Source organism: Nicotiana attenuata, unplaced genomic scaffold, assembly GCF_001879085.1.
Source record: "Nicotiana attenuata strain UT unplaced genomic scaffold, NIATTr2, whole genome shotgun sequence".
Lineage (NCBI taxonomy): Eukaryota > Viridiplantae > Streptophyta > Magnoliopsida > Solanales > Solanaceae > Nicotiana > Nicotiana attenuata.
In genome coordinates this window covers 149,093-174,521 of record NW_017670927.1, presented here as the reverse complement: position 1 = coordinate 174,521, position 25,429 = coordinate 149,093, and the positions used below count along the sequence as shown (strand labels likewise).

General features: G+C 41.2%; 1 protein-coding gene across 1 annotated transcript; it reads right to left on the bottom strand.

The window, feature by feature from the left end:
• Positions 1-14,720: 14,720 nt before the first annotated feature.
• LOC109244550 (serine/threonine-protein kinase RUNKEL) lies at positions 14,721-23,692 on the bottom strand. The gene is made up of 10 exons (XM_019411661.1): positions 23,381-23,692; positions 23,211-23,300; positions 21,917-21,969; positions 21,705-21,780; positions 21,095-21,156; positions 20,925-21,003; positions 20,773-20,832; positions 18,164-19,810; positions 16,644-17,513; positions 14,721-16,199 (listed from the first exon to the last, which is right to left on the bottom strand). Exons 1-10 carry the CDS (start codon positions 23,426-23,428, stop codon positions 15,084-15,086), a joined length of 4,101 nt encoding a protein of 1,366 aa, XP_019267206.1. The 5' UTR covers positions 23,429-23,692; the 3' UTR covers positions 14,721-15,083.
• Positions 23,693-25,429: the final 1,737 nt, after the last annotated feature.

Here is a 25,429-nt window from a genome sequence, read left to right as displayed (position 1 = left end):
AGAAGGTCGGGATCGAATCCATAGGGAGCTAGATTGGGGAATTGGATTCCTATCTAAACTAGCAAAGCGTAATGCTCTTAATTACGCTTCCAATCATAATTGTTCGTTTTTTACTTCTAATATTATACTACTGAGATGCTAAAATAAACTAAGAATAATTGCTTGAAAGGTTTTCTAAATAGGTAACGAGGCACTAGGGAAGTGACTTTCCCCTATGTGAATACTTTACGGGTTCTAAAGTCTAAGGCAAAGTTGTTATGTTTGGGATCGCGATATAGCCAATGCACGACACTACTCACTCTATACCTCTCGGTAGCTTGAGTGACTTTTCCCTAATTGACTTTCTCAAGACCAATTGGGTGTTGAAATTATGCAAGCAATGTAGGCTCAAGTTGGGTATTACTATCTCTAGATTTAACCCTTTAATTGGGGCTATCAATCTCTTGAGTACGCCTCAATTCCTTGTTGGACCGATTACCTAGACTTAAGCTCTCTTTCTCAAGAAGAGCCCAAGTCAAATAGGCCCAAATTAGTGTTTGAAACCACTAATCCAACGTAGAAAACACAAATCAGTCCAAATATCAACCACCCATAAACATCTAAGCCTTAAAATACAAGACCCATCAAATACCCACACTAGGGTTGAGCCACAACCCTAGCTAATGGGTCTAGCTGCTTATAATAATGGAAGAAAACAGATTATTAGATGAAGAATAACCCATATAATATGTTTACAAGCTAAGAATTAAAGATTCAATGATAAACCCACTATAAAATTACTCAAAATAGTCTAAAATCGCCGTTCACGTGCTCAGCTAAAAGTTAGATACCCTAAAAATCTGAAAAAGAACTATTTATACAAGGCAAAATTTTCTGGACAAAAATACCCTACAGAGGTACCGCGGACCGCAGAAAATACATCGCGGTCGCGGTGAGGCTTTTTAGCTTAACTTTTGAGTCTCTGAATCTGGCCACCACGGACCGCGGAAAATGCACCACGGCCGCGGTGGCTTTACTGCGGTCCGCACAAAATGGATTACGGCTGCAGTGGCTTCCAACTTCCAAATTTCCAACTCTCTGAATCTCTTCTCCGCGGACCGAATAAAATGGATTGCGGACGCGGTGAGGCTACTGCGGTCCGCACTAAATGGATTGCGGCCGCAGTGCTTGAACTTCCAACATCTGCACCTCTCTGAATCTCCTCACCGCGGACCGCACTAAATGGATTGCGGTCGCAGTGGGTCTGTTACAGTTGTGTTTTGACTTTTTCTTGGTACTTGTGCAGGTTTCACTCCTTTTTGAGCCGGTTTTTTGACCTCTAGTCACTTTCTTGACCAAACCCTGCAAACAAGTACAACATATAAGCGTTTTGGACTATTTGTATACATTTTTTAATCAAAACTCAAGTAAAAAGGAGTGTAAAATGAACTAGAATCCCTATTTATCATCGTCCCCGGGCCTAATGATGATATTACTACCCATGTGGAGGGGTATTTAAGTATGCATACTTGTCCCTTCATGCTGGGCCTGGTAGATCCCATATTCCTGGCCTTTTGCAAGAGGTACGAAGTGTGCCTCGGGCAAATTCACCCATCATTTTGGAGGATTGTGATCCTCTTGTGCCATTTCGTGAACAATACTGAATCTCATCGCTTCACCCTCGACCACCTACTCCGTCTGTACAGTCCCCAAATTTTCTGAGGGGACTGATAAATCTCAATCGTCGAGCAAGCAAGGCCCCTTCTCAAGCATTAACGAGGATCGAGACTGAGGCTGGCAGGGGAGGTTTGTTCGGGTAAAAATTGAAGAACTGATCCCTCTTGAGTTTCTGTCGTTCCCCGAGAAGTGGAACGCATCTGTAAGTGTCATATTCCAAAAGCATTAACTTCTTTTCATTCTTTCTCTCATTGCATGTATTTACAGTCGTGCAGCGACTGCCCGAGTTCCTGATGCGATACCCCGGTTCAAGGAGTGGATCAAAAGGATCTTTAAACAGATGCCATACTCCGAGCGCACATGGAACAAACTTTCGAAGGGCAAATGGGAGTCCCGTTCTCATGGTGAGGTTCTTCCCTGTATAGTTATTACTACGTCCCAACTCATATAATGCTAACCTTTCTCTTCTTTTATAGGTATTCCTAAGACCACCGAACGTAAGCCACTGGATGGGGATAACGATACGTCCTTACCTGCCGAGCCTCCATTTTGGGACATCCTGGGATTGCCGCCGAGGAGCAGAAGAAGAGGAAAAGTAAGTCCTCGAGTTCCTTGGATCCCGAGGTTAAGAGAAAAAAAAAGGAAACCACCTGGGTCCAGAAGCCCAAGAAAAATACCAAGTCCATGGTACCGGACCCTAACTTCCTCTACCAGCTCAGGGATGAGCCCGAAGAAGATGACATCTTTGTTTCCCATGGATCGACCCCTACTGGGGAGCATGCGACGACTGAGGAAAAGGGCCACGAGATTAATCCCCTTCCGACTCAGGAGGCCGAGGGGGAGATGGAGGATGCGACCTCCTAAGAAGTTGTTCCTGTTCTGAACGAGGAGACCCGTATGATCGACATCATCGAGGCACCTTCCTATACCGGGTCCATGCTCGAAGAGGCCCAAGCAGGCAAAGAGAAGTCAAGTAAAGGGGTATAAGGTGCAGTTGATCCTCTTCACTCACTCCTTGATGGCATGGACATATCCATATTGGAGGATTTTGTCGGTCTGGGTCATCTGGAGATCCCAAAGAAGGACGTGCCCTCAAGAATTGGTAGGCTGAGTTCGAGCCCAAAATTGGTGAACAAATTTCCCGCGCCAAATGTGGACCCTAAGCGCAAGAGAATGGTTGTTCTCACAGTCCCAGAGGATGCTCGGGTCTTATCTGTTGTGGTGGGCGTGGCCAACTACCTCTAATGCCTGGTGACCAAGGAGGACCAGGCAAAGATGAACGTGTTGGGCACGTCAAGTCTTTTCAACGAGGAGCTGAACCGGGTAAGGCACCAACCCTTCTATGCCTCTTTGTGAATTTCGCTTATGTTTTGATATCTCTTACTACTTTTGTTGTTTTATAGGCCTCAGTGCTTCACCATGAAAGCTTCCTCCGGTGCCGCTTGTAAATCAGCCAGCTCGAGTTCGAGCTCAAAGAGCAGGTCTGAAAGACGGACATGTACAGGGCTCTTAGCGAGCAACAGGACGAGGCCCTCAAAGACCTCCCAATTTTCCAGGCCAGGCTGGAGAAAGCTCAGAAGGAAGCCTCGACCCTGAAGAGGGAACATGTCGACCTAGTTGAGAAGGTAAAGGTCTTGGAAGATAAAACGAGCAGTTAGTCATGGTGACTAACAACACAACTTCACAGGTTCAACAGAAAATAGACCTGATCGACCAGTTGCGGGCTGAGATGGACGAGGTCAAGGCCCAGATTGAAGTATGGTAGAGCAGGATGGACCAAGTGTCCTCAGAGAAGGAATCTGCGAAGGCAGAGTTGTCGTCGGTCGAGAACCAACTTCGGGTGGTGAAGGACAAAACCGACAAGGGTCTAGTTTGAACAACGATCTTCGGGCATATCTGAGGTCGGCCTTGCAGAACGAGATGCCCTCGAAAGAGAAAATGCGGCACTGGGGGCCAAATTGGACACGACCTCTACTGATGTAGCCCGTGGGCTCGATGGTAGCCAATAGACTCTAGGATCCGGGATCGAAGAAGAAAAAATGCGTAATAGCGAAGCGGAAGTTTCCTTCATTTCTTCGTATGCAAGGTACACGATCGAAAGCTCATAAAAATATTGTGCCATGGCTAGAGTGGACTACGTGGGCATGGTTCATACGACCGTTTGGCCCTTACAATGAATCCTAGCCACCAAGCCTTAGCTCTTAGTACACAAGGTTTTCTTTTTTCCCTTACTAAAGACCTCAATCCATGGCCCCCAATATCCGAAGTCGAACTCGTGAGGGCTCGAATACTGCTGACCTGAAGCAAACGATCGTTGGCTCCGGTCTGAAACCGATCTTCGAACCTAAGTTATTATGTTTTACTGTTGCCTCGTTAAAAGCTTGCTGAAAACCCCATTTTGGGACAAAACCTGTTCAAGGGAAAAGGAGTGCAATACGTGCTTTCAAACCTGATAGTCACATCCGTAGCCCTTTACCTGCATATGTTAGTCCAATCGATAAAATGATTAAGAAGTTATTGAATTTGTACCTTAGCAGTAGTACCACTTTAAGTGTGTCACGTTCCAGTTGTTCGGTAGTTGTACGTTGTTTCCCGCTTTGAGTTTATATGAGCCTTTGCCGGTTACTCTGACAACTCGATATGGTCCTTCCCAGTTCGTCCCCAGCTTTCGCTCGTTCGAGTTCCTGGTGTGTAATTTTACTTTCCTCAACACCAACTCCCTAGTTTGAAAGTGTCAGAGGTTGGCTCTTCTGTTGTAGTACCTTTCTATTCGTTGTTTCTGGGTGGCCAACCGGACCAGGGCGTCCTCCTGCCTTTCATCCAATAGTTCTTGGCTCGTGATCATGGCATCGCTGTTTGACTCTTCTGTCGCATATTGGAACCTAAGGCTCGGTTCTGCCACTTCGACTGGTATTAAGGTTCGGCTCCGTAGACCAACGAATATAGGGTGGACCCGGTACTAGATTTCAAGGTCGTACGTTATGCTCACAGGACTTCGGGCAGGATTTTCTTCCATTTCCCTTTGGCATCGGTCAACCACTTTTTCAAGTTTTGAATTATGGTCTTGTTTGTTGATTCTGCCTGCCCGTTACCACTAGGGTTATAAGGCGTTGATAGTATTTTTTTTGATCATGTGATCTTCAAAAAATTGATTTACCTTGCTACCGATGAATTGTTTCCCATTATCCCAAACGACCTCGGTCGGTATCCCGAATCGACATATTATACAGTCCCAGATGAAGTGAATGACATTTTTCTCCCAGACTTTTTTGAATGCTTGAACTTCGACCCATTTGGAAAAATAATCAGTCATGAATAGTATGAACTGATCCTTACCGGGTGCCCATGGTAGGGGACCAACGATGTTCATTTCACACTTCATAAATGGCCACGGGGACAAAACCGAGTGGAGTATTTCTCCCAGTTGATGGATCATTGGGGCGTGTCTTTTGTAGTCATCGCATTTTCGTACGAAGTCCTTTGCATCTTTCTCCATTTCGGTCCAGTAATAGCTGGCACGGATTAATTTCTGAACCAAAGTTTCTGCCCCCGAATGGTTTCCGCAAGTGTCTTTGTGAAATTCTCTCAAGGCATATTTGGTATCTCCCGACCCAAAGCATCTGGCTAGCAGCCATCGAATGTTCTCCTGAACAATGTCCCCTCGACCAAGCTAAATTTGGCAACCTTGGTACATAAGGCTTTTGATTCTTTGGGATCCGAGGGCAATTTTCCATTCTTCAAGTAATTTATGTACTTGTTACTCCAATCCCAAGTTAAACTCGTCGAATTTACTTCTGTGTGTCCTTCTTCAATCACCGACTTCATGAGCTACACTACTGTTCCCGAACTAAATTCATCGACATCGACCGACCACCCCAAGTTAGCTAGAGCATCGGCCTCGCTATTCTGATCTCAGGGTACGTGTTGCAGGGTCCATTCCCTGAATTGATGCATTGTTACCTGAAATTTATCTAAGTACATTCGCATCCGTTTCTCTTTTACTTCGAACGTCCCATTAACTTGATTTACCACGAGGAGGGAGTCGCACTTAGCTTCGATCACCTCGGCCCCAAGGTTTTTAACCAACTCAAGACCTGCAATCATGGCCTCATACTCGGCCTCATTGTTATTCAAGTTCACAGTTCTAATAGACTACCTAACTACATTCCCCATATGCGGTTTTAATACGATGCCGAGCCCGGACCCCTTTACGTTCGAGGCACCATCCGTAAAAAGGGTCCAGATTCCCGAGTTAGTCCCCAAGGTTAATAATAATTCCCTTTCGACTTTGGATATTAAGGCCAGCGTAAAGTCGGCCACGAAGTCCGCCAAAATCTGAGATTCTATGGCAGTTCAGGGTTGATACTCGATACCGTACACCCTAATTTGGATGCCCCATTTTGCCCACCTGCCCGAGAGTTCGGGTTTTTGCATGATGTTCCTTAGTGGGTAAGAGTTCACGACACATATGGGGTGTCATTGAAAGTACGTCTTTAGCTTCCTAGAGGCGCTTAGCAAAGCGAGCACCAACTTTTCCAAGTGAGGATACCTTATTTCGGCCTCGCCTAGAGTTCTACTGACATATAAATAGGATACTGTGTACCTTCCTCCTCCTTAACTAATACTCTACTTACCGCCACCTCGAAAATCGCTAAGTAAAGAGACAGTTGTTCGTCCGTCTTCAGAGTATGCAGTAGGGGCGGACTTGATAGGTACCGTTTGAGTAACTCCAAAGCTTGTTGGCATTCCGGGATCCAAGAGAAATTATTCTTCTTTTTTAACAGTGAGAATACTTGATGGCTTTTATCTAAGTACCTCGAGATGAAACGGCCCAAGGTGGCTATTCGCCCGGTTAGCCTTTGGACAGCCTTGACGTTGTCCACCACGGTGATGTCCTCTATGGCTTTGGTTTTGTCGGGGTTTATCTTGATTCCTCGATTGGATACAATGAACCCGAGGAATTTTTTTGATTCGACCCTGAATGCGCACTTCTCTGGGTTTAGCTTCATATTGTACTTCTATAGTATGTCAAAGGTCTCCTGCAAATGTTTCAAATGGTTCTCTGCTTGCAGGGACTTGACTAACATGTCGTCAATATAAACTTCCATCGATTTTCCTATCTGTTCTTTGATCATCCGGTTTACTAGGCGTTGATAAGTGGCGCCGACATTCTTTAATCCAAACTCCATTACATTATAACAGTATGTGCTAAATTTAGTGACAAAAGAAGTCTTTTCTTGATCTTCCTGGTCCATCAGAATTTGGTTGTACCCGTAATAGGGATCGAGAAGACTGAGTATCTCATGCCCGGCCATCGCGTCAATCATTCGATCGATGTTAGGCAACAGGAAAGAATCTTTAGGGCATGCGTTGTTTAAATCTTTGTAATCTACACAAATTCTTAGCTTATTCCCCTTTTTAGGTACTACCACTACGTTAGCTAACAAGTCCAGATATTTTAACTCCCGGATGGACCCAATTTTAAGGAGTTTGGATACCTCGTCCTTGATGAATGCATGTTTGACCTCGGACTGCAGCCTCCTCTTCTGCTTAACTGGATGGGACTTCAGGTCCAGACTCCGCTTATGAGTTAGTACCTCCAATGGGATCCATGTCATGTCAACATGGGACCAAGCGAAACAATCTATGTTAGTTCTAAGAAAATCAATGAGTTTTTTTCTGAACTCGGGGATTAACCCCATGCCCAGGTATACCTTTCGATCCCGTTGGTGTTCGATTAGTATGACTTTCTGCAACTCTTCAACCATCGATTTGGTGGCGCTGGTATCATTAGGAGCTATGAACGATCTCGAAACTCCGTAATCATCATCCTCATCTACTCCTCGTTCCTCTGGTTCAGCCGAGACCGGCATCGATGATTGCTATTTAAATTTTTCCTTTCTGGTCGGCTCTGTGTTTGTTGATGCTAAAATTGCTGATACCGGGATCACTTCATCGACTGCGAACATCTCCTTTACGGTCGGCTGCTCTCCGTAGACCGTCTTGATTCCTCCCGGCATAGTGCAAGGTTGAGGGTACCGCCCTCATGTTCTGAACCCACGGCCTTCCGAAAGGGCATTGTACCTCATGTCCCCTTAGATCATGTAGAACTTCGTCTCTTGGATCGTTCTGTCGATGTTTACTGGTAGGGTTATCTCCCCTTTAGTGGTTTCACATGCCATTTTAAGCCCATTCAACACCCAGACTGTCGGCACTATTTGGTTCTGTAACCCAATTGCTCTAGGCCCTTGATCTGATGATGTTGGCTGAGCTACCTGGATCAATCAACACACGTTTAACTCGGGATTTATTGATAAGTATGGATATTACCAATGCATTATTGTAAAGTTGTACGATGCCCTCGGCATCCTCATCGCTAAACGAAATGGTTCCCTCTGGAATATAATCTCGGGTGCATTTTTCCTTTGTGATAGATACTTTAGTGCACTTTATCATTGGGCCTTGGGGGACATCGACACCCCCCCCCCCCCCCAATGATCATGTTGGTAATGTGCTGAGGCTCCTCATCTTCGGCCTGTTTGTTGACGTCCCTGTTCCTAAAGTGATTTTAGCCTGATCACTCAGAAATTCTCGAAGGTGCCCATTATTGAACAATCTGGCAACTTCCCCTCTCAATTGTCAACAGTCCTCGGTCATGTAGTAACAACCCGACCGGTTTTTTTGAGCTCTAGCGTGATATTCGGCGGTTTCAGGCCATGAGCAGCTTCACTTCAGGTATTATGACTTGTGCGCGTGGTCGGAATTATATTCCGGGAAGTTCAGAGTTGATTTGGAAAGAAAATTATCATTTCGGAAGCTTTAAGTTAGAAGAATTGACAAAAATGTGATTTTTGAGTAAACGACCTCGGAATCGGGATTTGAAGGTTCCAACAGGTTCGTATGATGATTCTGGACTTGGGCGTATGTCCAGATCGGGTTTTGGATGACCCGGGAGCATTTCGGCACCTATTATGAAAGTTCGCATTTTGGAAGAATTTCATAAATTTGGGTTGAAGAGCATTTCAATGTTATCGATGTCCGTTTGGGATTCCAAGTCTGGGTATAGCTCCGTATGGTGATTCTGGTATCGGAAGCGCGTTCGGATATGGATTTGGAGGTCCGTAGGTCATTTCGGGGTCATTTGGCAAAAGTTCAAAATTTGAAGGTTTTTAAGAAGTTTGATCGGGAGTTAACTTTTTAATATCGGGGTCGGAATCCAATTCCGAAAGTTGGAGTAGGTCGGTAATGTTGAATGTGACTTGTGTGTAAAATTTGAGGTCAATCGGACGTGATTTGATAGGTTTCGGCATCGAATGTAGAAGTTTCGAGTTCTAAAGTTCATTAAGCTTGAATTGGGGTGCGATTCATGATTTCGGCATTGTTTGATGTGATTTGAGGCCTCGAGCAAGTTTTTATTATGTTATGGGACTGGTTTGTGTGATTGGACAGGGTCCCAGGGGCCTCGGGTGTGTTTCGGGGTGGTTTTAGACCAAATTGGGGTGATTTGCTGTTGTTGTTGCTGCTATCTGGTGTCCTTCTTAGCGAACACGAACGGAGTCCCGCGTTTGCGAAGAGGAATTTTGAGGCTGAGGGAATTTGGCCTTCGCGAACAAGGGGAAACAGACGCGAACGCGAGGCAGGAGCTGGGCAGGCCTTCGCGAATGCGATACAAGGGTCGCGAACGCGTAAGAGGAAGAGTAAGTGGGGCCTGGAGCGGTTGGCCTTCGCGAACGTGGTTGTTGGAATGCGAACGCGAAGGGGGTGGTGGTCAAAGGTCCGCGAACGCGACCAGGCTGTCGCGAACGCGTAGAGGAATTCTTGGAGGCAGCATTTTTAGCCCTTCGCGATCGCGAAGGTATTTCCACGATCGCGAAGAAGGATCGTTTGGGTAGTATATAAGTTCGCAAAAACGGGTTTGGCTCATTTCATCTCATTTCCTCCATGGGAGCCGACCTAGGAGCAATTTTGGAGCTCCATCTTCATCATCTATGTCAAGGTAAGTGATTCCCACCTATTGCAAGTTAAATACTTGGACTATATCTAGTCATGGGAAATTAGTGGAAATTCGGGGTTTTGAAGAAAAAACCTAGAAATTTATATTTTTGGATTTTGACCACGAAATTTGGACATGCAATTAGGAATAAATTATATATTTGAGTTCGTGGTGTCATGGGTAAAGTTTATCTTCAAAAAAAATTCGGAATCCGAGCACGTGGGTCCGAGGGTGATTTTACGACTTTTCGAATGGAGTTGGAGATTGTTGTAAATAGGATTATAATGAGTATTAGAGTATATATTTATGGATTTGCTCATTTGTTGACTAGTTTTGGAGCGTTGGGCATTGATTTGAGTTGTTTAAAAGGCTTGGGAGCCGGCTATGGAACTTCGGAGCAAGGTAAGTCTCCTTTCTAACCTTGCAATAGGGAATTAAACCCATAGGTGGATTGAATTAACATTTGCTCCTATTTGTGGGGGCTACGTACGCACGAGGTGACAAGAGTCCGTGCATAGCTACTATTATGCTCATGTCTGGGTAGTCTAGGACCCAAATCATGTTATATTTGCGATGTTTGCATCCTACTTGTTAATTTAATTGTTTAAAACATGTTGGAACTTGATAAAGGAATTGTAAAAGGTTATAACTTCACCTACTTGAATTTTAGACGGGTCACTTAACCGTTAAAGAGAATTGACATTTCTTTGAACATTGACCCTTAATAAATCTTGAATTGGTTGGTTATAGTGTTTTCTCTTCTTGTGAAGCGGGCCGAATGCCTTGGTAGCAGATAGATGCATCTATGGTTCGTGCCGTTCGACCTTCGACAGTGCACAGTTTAAATATTAATGTTGGATCGGGTCGTACTACCTCGGCATGACTTGCGCATGATAACTCTTTGGAACTAAAAATAATTGACATTATTTTATTCGCTTGAGATATAAATTGTTAAATGATGAAAATAAATTTTGGAATTTCTATTAGTAAAAGAACTGTAGATTATTTCCGGTCATTGAATTTTCAGCTATGTTATGTATTCCATGCTTAAATATAATATCGGCATTTTATTGTTAGCCCATAGTAAGTGTCGGAGTCGACCCCTCGTCACTACTTCTTTGAGGTTAGACTGGATACTTACTAGGTACGCGTTGATTTATGTACTCATACTACACTTGCTGCACATTTTTGTGCAGGTACATATATGTCTAGTGGCCTAGTGAGAACAAAGGCGTGGTTAATGGGGGGCGTAGGTGAGCTGCATTTCCATATTACGACCCGCAGCTAGCAGAGTCTCCTTTAGTGTTATTTATATTTTTCCTGTCTAATTTGTATTCCGGACACATGCTGCATTTTACTTTATCTTCCTAGTTGATGCTCATGCACTTGTGACACCGGGTTCTGGGGGTACTTATGAGATGTTCAATATTGTATTTGGGAAAAATATTATCATTCACTCTCTAATTTTATTTCTTACTATTTCATTCAAGAAAATTATGGTTTCAATAATATTAAAATGAGAACCAAATTAAGTATTTATTTTTGGCTTGCCAAACAGCGGTGTCCGGCGCCATCACGGCCTTTAATGGGTTTTGGGTCGTGATACATGTGGCCATGAGTGCCATGATACTTACACATCAAGTTAGGATCTCTTTGGGTAGGGTCGGATTGCAACGGTCGAGGCCACTTAGTTTCCTTGATGCGCCCGATAGCTGATACGATGCTGGCAGCATCAACGTTGAAGTTATACTCTGATAATCTTGGTGCGTCCCTACCCCCGAGCGTCCAATCAAAACCATTTTTTCTCATCAGACCTCGGCTATTGGGCCCTCGATCGTTTCTCATTTCGTTCCTTGTGGGGTGACGCCCGGACTATTTCCCCTTCGATCTACATTGTATGGTTGGTACCGATCCCGGATCGTCCTTGGCTCATGATTGACAACCCTCTTAGACCTGTTATTGGCTCTGGTGCGATAAACAGACCCAGAAGGGGCTCCGAGTTGGTCCTCCTCGACTCTGATCTTTGATTGGTACCTGTTGTGGACGTCGGCCCAAGTTACCGTCGGATACTCTACCAAATTTTGTTTTAGCTGCTGAGAAGCCGAGTACCTTCCAGAGTTATGTCCTTGAGTGAATGCCTGAACGGCCCATTCATTTGCAACCGGAGGCAGGTCCATCCGTTCCATTGGAACCTTGACACGAACTCCCTAGGCATCTCGTTATCTCTTTGTTTAACCTTGAAAAGGTCCGATTTTCTGGTCTCGACCTTGATGGCCCCGGCATGAGCCGTCATAAAAGTATCTGCAAGCATAGAAAATGAGTCAATGGAATTTGGGGGTAAGTTGTGGTACCATATCATTGCTCCTTTTGACAAAGTCTCCCTAAACTTCTTTAGTAACACCAACTCGATTTCATTATCTTCCAAATTGTTGCCTTTGATGGCGCATGTATAGGAGGTCACATGCTCATTCGGATCCGTGATCCCGTTATATTTTGGAATATCGGGCATACAATACCTCTTCGGAATCGGCTTTGGCGCCGCGCTCAGAGGGAAAGGCTTTTGGATAAATTTCTTGGAATCTGGTCCCTTCAATATCGGGGGTGCTCCTTGGATTTGATCGATCCTAGAATTACATGTTTCTACCTTCTTGTCGTTGGCCTCAATTCTCTTTTCACCTGATTCCACCCGCTTCGTCAATGCTTCAAGCATTTTTTTTATCTCGGGGTTTACTCCGGGATCAGCTCCACCTGGTCTCTCGGGGGTTTGTTTGTTTCTTCGGGTGCTCTCCCGGGATTGTTCGGGTTCGACCCTACTAGGGGTGTGACCCTGATTCTGTAGCTGTGCTATCGTCGCCTGTTGAGCTTGCAATATTTTGAAGACACCTTCGCCTTCAGGCGCTTCTCGACCTATTGGTCGGGGTCCTCCGCGAACGTTGTTTTCAGGATCAGTTGGCAAATTGACGTCAATAGCCACCTGCGAGTTGGCATCGGCCGGATCGGCAACTGGGACTCCATTGGGATCAGTAGGGGGCACCTCATTGCTAGGAACCAGATTATTGTTTTCACCATGATAGCCAGACTCAGCGTCAACGTTCAACCCCATAGAATAGAGTTTGTTATGGACATTTGTATCAAACCACCATTATTATCCTTGGCCCAGCGGTGGGTGCCAAACTGTTCACCCTTAAAACGGATAACAATTAAATATGTATGCGGTTTTAAGGACATGGGGATAGATTCAACACAAATAATCAAGAATATTAGATAAACGAGTTAAAGACAAAATGAACAATCAAACCAATTGTAATATCACGGCCCAGCTTGAACTTAGATTGAATAGTGGTTTGTCTTCGATCGGACCCTTGGTTCGAAGCCACTTATTAACGAAGAACAAACAGTAAAATAAGAACTTTGCAATAGCTAAAGAACAGAGAAATGAATTTGTATTGACTTGGTTCGCATGTACAATGTGTTCTATTAAAGAAAAAACTTCCCCTTTTATATAGTAGAAGAGTTTCATTCCTATTACAATTCTATAAAGGTAAACATCCTCCTTTTTCGTCAGTTATTGATCCGTAACCGATATCGGGCGAGATCTGCGCCATGATATCCGATTGGGTACGAATATCACGGTCCTCAGTTAGTCGCGCGCAACCGTTTGCCATATTTTCCGAGGTCCTAGAGCTCTCTTTGGGTCCAGAGAGTGTTGCTTCATCACGCCCGTCGATGAGCACATCATTCACCTTTTATAGGTCTCGGCATGAAAGGCTCCTAGCCTCGATTTCAACTTCGTATTTCCGTACCCTCCTTCCGTCTTCTTCACCAAGAAATCGGGTAAGTATTGTTTTCGATTTTACCCGTATACAAACATAAATAAGATAAAAAGAAATGAAACTAATAAACTAAAGTTGTACACAATGTAGTACCCATGCGCCCGAATTGTTCTAATGTACCAATTCGACCAGCTGCGCTCAGCAAAACTAGAACCCTAGTGCAATGGGATAAAATGGACCTGCTTGACTGTTGAGGTGAGCATCATGGTAGTGTCAAGTGGATTCATTTGATCTTACTTATTGGTTTCAGAGTATAATTTACAAAAAAATTGTTGAAGCGGGTTCAATTGAATCCATTTGCTCCAAAGTGGTTGCGCCCCCTGTATCACAATTGTGTGGAACAATTTATTTTATAAGAATTAGTGTAGATAATAATTTTATCGTTGTTCTCGTTTAGATATTCTTGAAATCCAAATTGCAGAATTTTTGACAATCGGGTTGGGTCCTGAGCGGCCTATAAAAGAGTTTGGGTGCAGATATTTGAACAGTTGGTGCGAGGTTGTTTGTATATTGAGCTCTGACATAATTGGTTGATTGGCCAAAAAGTACTATATCAACTTGTTGCTAAATCTAACAAAATACACTTTTTTTGTCCCCATGAAAAGGTAAAATAACTAATCCCGGGATAATTAATCCTGGGATAGCTTTTTCCTAACCAAACGACCCCTCCCTAAATGTTAGTGGGTCTGTTAAGTTCTTGCCTGTTATATATTCTAGATAGTCATTAACAAGACAAGTACATGGGGCTTATTTTAGCTTAATGTTTTTCTTTTTTAAAGTTTATAATACAATACAAAAGAAGAAAACAATAGAACGATCAGAGTAATGAGAAAGCTGTATCTTTTCTAATTTCCCTAAAACTTTCTCCTCCTAAATTCCCCTCTATCTTTTGTGGAGTGGTGGTGTCGAATAATTCTAATAGTAACTATTACAAAGAGAATATATTTCCCTGAAAGTTTCTCCTCCTATATACCCCTAAATTATTCCGTTCTGGATAATACTAAGGTATTTCGGCCTTTGGGGATTACAACTTTTTCCTAACTGATATACAACGTTTTTTTTCATTTTCTCGTTTGCACATCAATGCAGTATTTAAAGTCATTTTTTAGGTGGGTGGGGAGCGGACGGGCACGTAAAGTCCTAACCTCGAAACGAAAAGAAAATGCAGAACCAGGAGAAGGGCATAAATTGAATTATTATGGCCACCAAATAATTAGTATTTCGAAATAAAATAGCAGTGAGGAGAAATATATATATAGAAGTGGCTAAGGCAGCATGAAGATATTACAAAGAATATCACTCAATTGAAGAAATTAAGGATGATATTGTCATACACTGGATTATACACAAGGTCGATGACTACACTTTTCTCCGCACAATTTCCGTTTGTTCCAAGCTGCAGTTTATGTATCTGTCCCATGGGAAATAAAACATGCTTCAACACTGCTGTTGGTTGCGCTCAGTGCAAAGGATTGGTTTAAGATTCAGTAAGTTATAATCCGTGCCATGAAGAAGGTTTGTAATGATCATGTAACTCCTGATGGAAGACTGCTGATGAGGATGTGGCATACAACCAAAGCAAACAGCTAACCTTCCGAAACTCAAATGCAACGAGGCAGTCTCTGAAGCTCCAATGCTGCACGAGAAGCAGCATCAGCGAGAGCTGGTATAGTGCAGCTTTTGACCTGAGAAACAATCCCTTCAATTTTTGATATCTCAGGCAAAGATATTGACAATATCATTGCATGTGACAGGTACTGTCGACAAGAATAACCAAGTGCAATCAGAATCCGTTGCAACAGCAAGTGGGAGATGCTTTGTTTCCATGACTCAAGGATAAGACTGACTTTGGGAAGGTTTGTCAAGAACCCAGTGGTAGCTTCCCTAGGAGCTGCCTTGAGCAATAAAATTAAGCATTCAGAAGCTAAATCTGCAGCATTGATCTCATTGAAACGGGTGAGTTCTAGTAAGACCCCAACATTTTCACCAAAGTCCATTATATCTCTGATGCATTCATTTTGATCAAAGGCACGAGCTCCATCAGGGGAATTTTCATATAGAAGACCAGGTTCCTTTGCAAACATAGACCCTCTCATACTGCCTACTGAGCGTAAAAGGAAAGCCCTACACAGACGAAGAGTAGGTTCAATGAAATCTTCCATCTCCTTTGCACATACGAACTCCAAAAGGCTTCCAATCTTTCTGACAACTTTTAGTTGAGAGAGAATTTTGGTTTCCAGTTCTGGTGCAGATGTAAGAGCCAAGCAGAGCAGTAGGTTGTTGACATTTGCAGTTGAGAAATCACCAAGAAGAAATTCAAAGCACTGTGAGATTATCTTCATGTGGACAATGTCTGCAATTTTTATATGGTTATATTCGATGAGCATCACAAGAAGTTTCTGCGCATACACGGGTATTGGGTCCTCATCCTCAATCAAAGATGGGTAGAGAGGAAGGAAGTAAGAATTAGATATGGACTTCAAATTCTCCGACTTTTGGTCATTTTCAGACGCTTCATCCAGTAAAATGACCATCACATCAAAGAAAATCTTCAGACACAAGAATCTGGCATCTCCATCTTTATTTCCTCTGTATATAACAGATAAACTAGGTAGGATCTGACTAACAAAAATGCTAGAACTTTCTTGAACCACAGATATCTCCTCTGCTATAGACTCAAGAACCCGTAAAAGTGTTATCTGAAAATCATCTCTACCCTGCAACCAAAAGGAAGAATCGTGTTAAGTGCTTCCTGGACCAACCAGAAACCCAATCTTCTGCACACATCTTCAGTTTATATTGGATCAAAATCTTCAGCAAACTAAGCTAAAACGCTGAGCCATGTATCGAGTAAGTGGTTTTAAAGACACGGTCAACATTGAGAGACCATCAGCCTAATTTTCAGAGAAAGTTAAGCAAATGCATCCCCCTTCTTTACCAGACTTTGGAGGTTATACCAGCTTAGTACTAGCTTGGTAGCTAACATTTGGCCCAGGTGACAATTATATTAGGAGGTCTTGCAAATGAACTATGTTAAATTCTAGGTACAAACACTAGGACAAGCTTTAGAAGCACTAAGCTTTTACTTTTCTTCTAAATAAGAAACATATCTTATATATAGTTTTCAATTGGATAATGTAGTAAAGTTACCGTCAGATTACCTGGAAAGGAGACTCCGCCAGTTTAAGCAGATTTGCCAACTGTTGCAGAACCTGACGACTAGCAACCCTTCTTTTCAGTGAAGCGCACCCAAGAAGATGGAGAACAACAGGAAACAAATGCATACTATTCTTAGAAGAATTTCGACTAGTGAGGCTAATCATCTGTCCACGGCGTTTACCACCCTTCAGTTGCTGAATATCCCCAGATATAGACTCTAGCAAACTTGGTACAGTTGATGCAACAACCATCCCAAGTGCATCTAAACACTGCTTCACAAAATCGTCCTTCTCCTTTACCAACCTATCAACAGTCGAGAGCAGTTTTGCATTGCAAAAAAATAGTGGCAGCCACCTCTTCCCATTCATACAAAGTAGAGCCACAAAAATTAGTGTCTTTCCCTTCAAGACTTCACTTCCCTGCTCAATTAGAGTCACAAGGTTAGGAACAAGATTCTTGTCTTCCACCAAGGCGAGAAGGTACCTTCCAACATTTGGAAGCATATGACTTTCAAGGAGGGTCATGTTCAGAATGTTTAAGCAGATTTGTTGCTCTCGTGGATTACGCTTAACCAGGCTTGAGGCCATATCCTTGAATGAGAGTTTTTCAATGACTCGTTGAATGCTAGAAGGGTTAAAACGAACAAGACGAGCCAAGCAAGACCCTGCTGTCAGCCTCATGCTATCCTGCTTTCCAGGAGCCCTAAATAAGTAGCAGAGGTTAGTAATTACATCTTGGCTGGCGAAACGAGCTGACCAGTACCCTCCTTGACTGGAGATATTTTCAATTGTCCTCAGAGCATAAAGTTGAGTAATATCATCCTCTCCATTCCGTAAAACTGATGAAACCAATGAAATTATTGGACTTGTCACCTACAAAAATTAATATATTCAGAAAGGCATGTTAAGACAGAATGCGAGACTTTTCTATATGTAAAGATAGTTGTGCTTGGATGATTTAACTTATTTTTCCAATAACTCCAAGAGAAATCTCTTCACGTTCTTGTTCATTTTATTGCTAAATCCAGTTCTCCATTACAGGGGAATTGCAAGCTTATTAGATCTTCAGGAAAATACAGAAAAAAAAAACTTGTAGAATCTTGTTTTATAAAGATTCAACAATATTTTGTGATGTAGGACAGAGAGCAAACAGGAAAAATACTACACCAAGTTTCCAACTGACATGTGCAGATTTATATACATGATTTACTACAAGACCATCATTATCTACACTTAAATGTCTATGGATATATGTGACAGTAGAATAATCACTATATTAAAAAATATATAACACATTAATCAGTATACCTTTATATACTAGTACTTGTATTATTCCCCATAAGGGTTGCACTGGTGCTAGGATTGTGTTTGTGACAGTGTCAGATTTGTCATAGAACACTTATACTGAAAACCCACTTGCAATATAGCCTAGTAATTTATTGCGAAAAGAAATTTAACAGATATAATTATTAACTTGACAAGCAGCACTAGAATAAAAGTTACAGCAATGCCAAGGATGATACCTGCCAACAGGATGAGGGTCGGCTGTCCTTAGATGGAGATTCCATTGGTTTATTATCCCGTGCATGTTCATTTTGAGTAGATATGTAAAATAGCAATTCGCCCAAAGCAGCCATGGAAAACCTTCTCACTTTCTCTTGCCTGTCTCTCAGACCATCGGTTAGTGCACCTAAAATTCCAGAATTTGCCAGCTCATCTCCAATAAAAGTAGAGTGACGAATCAACAAGCCAATAAGTGAAGCAAGTTGAGCACGCAACAGCGAAGCCTTGGAGTGACGAAGCATTTTGACTAGAATCAACATAATAGGTCCATTGGTCAAGATGTTGGCTGCCTCAGCATTGCTGGTCAAAAGCTCAAGGTACCTGATCACATTTTGCTTCTCCCCAGAGGCAGTATTCCCACTAACAATACTGATGATCCTACTACTAAAAGTGTCTAATTGCTCCTTTGACATTTTGACAAAATCAGACACCTGAGGTGCATCGAATGAAAGTGAAGGAATTGCATCTGAAACTTTATCAGATTTTTTGCTAGGCATTACAGGTCTAACTGAAAGATCAGAAGGATGCCAGAGAATATCTGAAAGGTTCTTAGATGGTTTTGAGATATCAGAGACATTCCCGGGATTTCCTTTAATCGCAGGAGTCTTTAGCTGAGGGCTATCACTTGGTAGCATAGCAGCCACTTCGTATTCAGAAGTCGGTTCATGGTCAGATGTCCTTGAATCATCTGAGAAAGGTGTATTAACCACAGCTGATGTATCTGGATGTCTGCTGTCAATATCCATCTCTTCCATGTGACCCTCTGCCTGATTTGGAGTTGAAGTAGTTGACTCGGGACATTGAGTGCTGTCAGTTTCATCAGCTTCATCTTGTGTATCATCCTCATTATTCTCATTAAAATCAAGTTCCATGTCAGTATTTTCAACCTTAAGTTCAGCATCATTCTCAGAATTATTAGGCAATGGCCTGCGGTAGTTCTCCTTCTCATTTTCCCTCATTAAGTTTGATTTTGCAATTCTTGAAAGACGTAATAGATTGACGCCCTTAGTATTGCTTGAGATGTCTTTCTGCTTGTCATCAATTGTCCTGCCAGAACCCTTCATTTGAGCTTTCCGGCCACTGGATATGCCCTTGATTGGTGTCACGTGACCTCTAGATCCAGTATTTGAATTTTCATCCTGCCTGAGGGATGCCTTTGAATCTTTTTCACGAGTCTTTTGCGGTGTCTTGTTTTGAATTGGTTTGTCACTGTTCCGTTCTGAAAGGCATAATCTAGAAGAAACTTCTATCATATTATCAAAGGCAGGCTGAGGAGGTAAAGGCACTGCAGAAAATCTTGTTTTCCAGAAAGCATGTCCAGCAAGCTCGGGCCACTGCATTCTTTCAGCAGGATCTTTTATTAGAAGAGAGTTAATCAGATTGACAAAGGGGCGGCTTGGTGTGCCAGGAAGTTCTGGAGTTGGATCAGAAATGATTGATCTCACTAACTGGGTAAACTCTTTGCCAACAAAAGGAGGTATCCCAGCATAGCATTCAAACAACACACAACCAAGAGCCCAGAAATCCGAGGCATAGGAATGGACCCCTCCATCCTGAAAGAGCTCTGGAGCCATGTAACAGGGGGTTCCTCGCTTTATTTGTGGCAACTGAAACACACATGACATAAATCACAATCAAGAGCAATAAGCCCCACTTCAAAAGATTTTTTTTCTATTTGGTTATTGGAAAAGGAAAAAGGGAAAGATTAGAAACATTTTCCATGATTAGCTTGTGAAAGAAGAATGTAAAATCAAATAAAAGGGAAGGAGTTAGCTAAATGCCTAATTGTAAGAATCTTTAGAAAACTTGTGTGTCTTCTCGACTTCAAAATTTCTCGAGAAAGACCAAAAGAGAAACTTTCAGAGAATTTCTACAGAAATGACAAGAAGTTAGATCATACTAATGTTTCTTTTTGCTTCTTTTTGAAGTCCAAACAATAGAAACCATGTTCCGTTAAGTTTCCCTCACTTCCTTCCTGCACCAGAAGAATAAAAATCTATTTCCTTTGGCTTCATTTTATGCTTTCTGTTTCAGCTCCCTAACTTCAAAGAACAGCCTCAGATAGTTACTTTCTCAAACAGATAAATAAGATGAATAAGAAAGTTCCCAATGTAAGAACCAATAATTTTGCAAAAGATGTCACAAAAACTTTGGAATTCTTCTAGATGCATATAAGCCACTTGTACAAATGTAAAAGCTGCTATAAGAATTGACATGTGCACCAACACTCAAGCGTGTGGCTTAGTTGTCAACGAAGTGGGCGCAAACCTTGGACATTATGGCTCAAATCCCAACATAGACAACAACACTAGGTGATCTCTTCTCATGTGCCCAAGCCTTGATAGGTAGAATTACCTATGCTAGTGGGAGATAGCGGGTACCTAGTAGAATAGTCCAGGTGTTGATTCGGATACTACCGTTATAAAATTAAAAAAGAAAATTGACTTGTGCCACATTCAGGCATTTATCTTTAAGGTACTTCCGAACAGTTATGTCACCAATTTGCTTTTCTGTTTTTTTTTTTTTTTTTCATTTTGGGCAAAAAGGAGGGAACACAGAGGGGAACTACCTGTGAAGAAGGTGTCTTTGATATATCACTCAATTTTCTTGCTAATCCAAAATCACACAGCTGCCAGGAAACAAATTAAATTTCAACGTCATTTAATTGATCAAAAGCACTAATCAAGATATGAAAAAGTCACAACATAAAGATCAGCACACCTTCGTGATTCCATTTTCATCCAATAGAATGTTTGATGGTTTTAAGTCACAGTAAATTATTCCCTTTGAATGTAAGTATCTGGTATATTAGACAAAACACCAAAAAAGTTATTCATGCCCAAAACAGTAAGCGCGATAAAAGAAAAAATGAAGGCAAAAAGATTACTTACAGAAGAGCTCTAACAAGGCCACAAGCAAGATCATGTATTGAATCTTCCGGAAGCTTACCATCCTGCAACTCAGAAATCATATGATGTTAAAATCTCCCAGGTTTGGCAAATACTGCAATACAGTTTAGATGAAGTAGATGCGACATATGCTAGTGTCTTTTGCTACATTAAGAATCATTACCAACTTAAGTACACTTGAGGTCATCTTGGCTACTCTTTAAATAAAAATAAAAAAAGAACATCCTACTTCTTTCACCTCACTTAGCTGAGCACAAGAAACAAGTTAGTCAGAAGTCTGACCAACTTTATTTGCGATACTACAAACAATCATCTAAATTGAAGTGTTCCGTTGCACATGTTCCAATGTCCTTAGTGCCTGTTTTGGAAGCCCCAACTGTAGGCATGCAACAAACTTACCCTGAAACCTAATCCCCCATGCCTCTATCGGAAACGAGACAAAGAAGAATCAGAGTGTTAAAGTTCATGTCTAATGTCTGCATGAGGCATCCTAGATGCCATTACTTGCAACGCAGACCTAACTTGGTAAGCAGTTATATCACTGTAACAATGAAATTATTTACAAAATATAACAAAACTGCCAGTCCTTTACCTGCTCTAGCAAGTTCATGAGATTTCCTCCAACACAATATTCTAAAACCAACCACAGGTGCGCAGACGTTTCATACCTATGGATCGTTTGAATTAGAAAATAAGTCAGAGAAATCTTCTTATTAAACACCGAAAGAACCTTGTCCACCCCACAAATGAAATTGAAGAAAAAGAAAAGAGTTATATGCAAGACAGGGAAAAGATAAATCTTACCAGGAGTAGAACTTCAACACATTTGCATGATCCAGAGAATGAAGAATTCTGACCTGCAGCAAATGCAGCCAACAGAAGAATTAATACATGCATAAAAGATACTGATAGGAAATAGATTAAAAAAACAAATTGTGCTTCTTGATAATTTGGTCATGAGACTTCAAATTTATGACACGGAACAAAAACACTGTTACAACTCTACCTTATCATTTCCAACAATCTCACAACTAATAGCCACAAGCATCAGCAATTCTTAACATTCCTTAATATGATGAGGCAAGTTGCTTTTCTAAGATCACGCTTACTAAAAGCATAGACATTTAGCTTGTAAAGTAGTTCAGATGCTTTTGAAGATTTTCCAGAACTAGAGATAATGTCAGAATAACTGAGTAGATCAAGCAACAGTAACTTAGCAGGCACCAACTGAATTTTACAGCAAGTCAATGCATAACTTACACAACATTGTGTCATTGCTGTATTCCGCCAGCAGGCAGTTTCTAAATTCTATAGCGAGGAGGGTTCAATTAACAAGTACTCTATGAATACCTAATACTCCATACTAATATTTTTCCCTTTTGCCTATTCTCTCAAAGAAGTGACTAGAAATAAATATCAACATTATCAAGTTTTTTAGTTTTCTAAGAGAGCTACTGGGTAGCAAATAAATTCTGCAGCTAAGTTCCCAATTAGATGAAAAATATCCACCATCAGTGGAGCCAGGAATTTATACAAGGGGATTAAAAAGAATAACAGAATGTTAACTGGGTTTGAACATGTGATCTAAAGCAATTTCTGAAACCTTTTTGCCACTTATTAGACTTTTCTCTTATATCAAGGGGATTCAACAGCTAATATGTAACAAAAAAAAGAGTTCGTCTTTTCCCTATTTGCACAGTAGGAATATAATTTTCAACGCAGGGGATTCAATTGAACCCCTTTCCTCCACTTAGCTCCGCCACTGTTCACCCTCAAAGGGTGTCTAGTGGTCGGATAGCTCAAGTAACAACTTGGGAACCAAGCTTCAAAATTTAGCAGAGACGCTAACTGAAGTCTTTTCATTTACCGAAGCCTCGGTGGACAGAGTTTCCAGTACTTATGCTAGTGGGAGATAGCACGCACACAAAAGTAGCCCAAACACCACCATTATTAAAATATAAAAAAACAAATCCAAAAATGTACTAAACTTTATCATTAGAGGTGAATCAGATCCAAAATTCAAATGATAAAACTTTACTTTGCCATGTAACTTCCACATGAAATTAAGCCTCAAAATTACAATTAGATGATTTCTTACTTCATGAAGAACTTTGTTCTTCTGAGATTTATCCACGCTCTTAACTGCAAAATACTCGATAGTCTTCTTTTTTCTTCCTTTATAAACAGTCTGCAAAAAGAAAAACATCAATCATTTAGATTAAAAAATTTACAGAAAACGAAAAGAAAAAGAAAAAAAAAAACCATTACCGAGTGCTTTCCACGGCCAATAGCTTCGTATATATGGTACTGATTCATAATTTCACTTGCTCAGCTAGGGTTTCTTCTATTTTTTGAATCTGAAATAGAAAGTATCAGTACAGTTTATGTCTCTGATAGATTGAGAGACTTAGTGAAGAAAGGAGATTTGGATAATTAATGAGTGAAGTTCAAGAGGGATTTACTGAAAATTTGCAAATGGTGAGATTTGTGAGGAACTGAAGAAAGTGGATGAGAGAGAGTGTGTGTGAGTGGGCGGGAGGTTTCGAGTTTTGAACAAAAACATGAAATGAATTTGGAGGAAATGAAAATATATTTTTTGTTCAAAAAGAGTATATTCTGTTGTCTTATTATTGGGTAAACACAAACAATATGAGCATCCTTTTCTTTTCTTTTTTTTTTTTTTTTTTTTTTTTGCCCTTTTGTTTTTAACTAGGGGAACAATTTCTAACGGTTTATTTGACTAACTCTGTAGCATAAGTTCTACGTAATTATTTTGAATTCATAAATGCGTTGGTAGAGTGGGCTACGGCTTAATTTGGAAAGAGGTTTTTTCTCTTTTGAGCGTTTCTTCATTAAAAAACGTTTTTCTTTCAAAGAAATTAAGTGGGCGTTTGGACATAAGAATTGTAAAATTCCAAAACAAGGTGAAAAAAAATTTTTAAGTGAAAATGGTATTTGAAACTTAAAGTTGTATTTGGACATGAATAGAATTTTGGGTTGTTTTTGAAGTTTTGTGAGTGATTTGAGTGAAATTTTTGAAAAACAGCGTTTTGGAATTTTTTAAATTTTCGAAAATTTCCAAAATGCATCTTCAAGTGAAAATTGAAAATTTTATGAACAAACACCAATTTCGAAAAAAATTAAAAAAAATTGAAAAAAAGGAAAAAATTTCTTATGTCCTAACGGGCTCTAAGTGGGCGTTTGGACATAAGAATTGTAAAATTCCAAGAAAAAGTGAAAAAAATATCCAAGCGGTATTTGAAAATTAGAGTTGTGTTTGGACATGAATATATATTTTTGGGTTGTTTTTGAAGTTTTGTAAGTGATTTGAGTGAAAATTTTGAAAAATAACTTTTTGAAGTTTTTCAAATTTTCGAAAAATTCCAAAATTCATCTTCAAATGAAAATTGAAAAATTTATGGCCAAACACCGATTTCGGAAAAAAAAAGTAAAAAAAAAAGTAAAAAAATTCTTATGTCCAAACGGGCTCTAAAAGTTGTCTTATTTGTTGGAAGTGACTAATAGCTTATTTGTCTTGTTAAGATTAAGAAATCTAAATATACATCTAAATATTAATGCACTTAGATATGAACAATAAATAATTAAGATTGTTTATTTTTTAGTATTTGTGCTGGGTGATTTGGAGCACTCTAGGAGTCATCGATACTTTGGGTACTATAGGTGCATAAGAGTGGGAGAGGTCGAGGGGGTCATGCATAGGATGAGCAAGGGTAGAGCGACCGAGCTAGACAAAATTTCGATAGAATTCTGAAAGAGCACGGGTAAGGCGGGCTTGGAATGGCTCTCTAAGTTGTTCAACATCATTTTTAGGACGAAGAGGATACCCGAAGAATGGAGGTGGAGTACGATGATTTTGTTGTACAAGAACAAGGGTGATATCCAAAATTGCAATAACATAGAGGTATCAAGCTGCTAAGTCATACGATGAAAGTTTGGGAGGTGGTCATGGAAGGCAGGGTAAGGAGGAGTGTGTCTATTTTCGAGAACCAGCTCGGTTTCGTGCCGGGTCGTTCGACTACGGAAGCCATCCATCTGGTGAGGAGATTGGTGGAGCAATATAGAACAATGAAGAAGGATTTGCATATTATGTTCATCGACCTGGAGAAAGCATACGATAAAGTCCCGAGAGAGGTTTTATGGAGGTGTTTAGAGGCTAAAGGTGTGCATGTAGCCTACATTAGAGTGACTAAGGACATGTATGATGGAGCTAAGACACGGGAGAGGACAGTGGGAGGAGACTCAGTCTACTTTTCGATTGTGATGGGGCTACATCAGGGATCAACCCTCAGAACATTT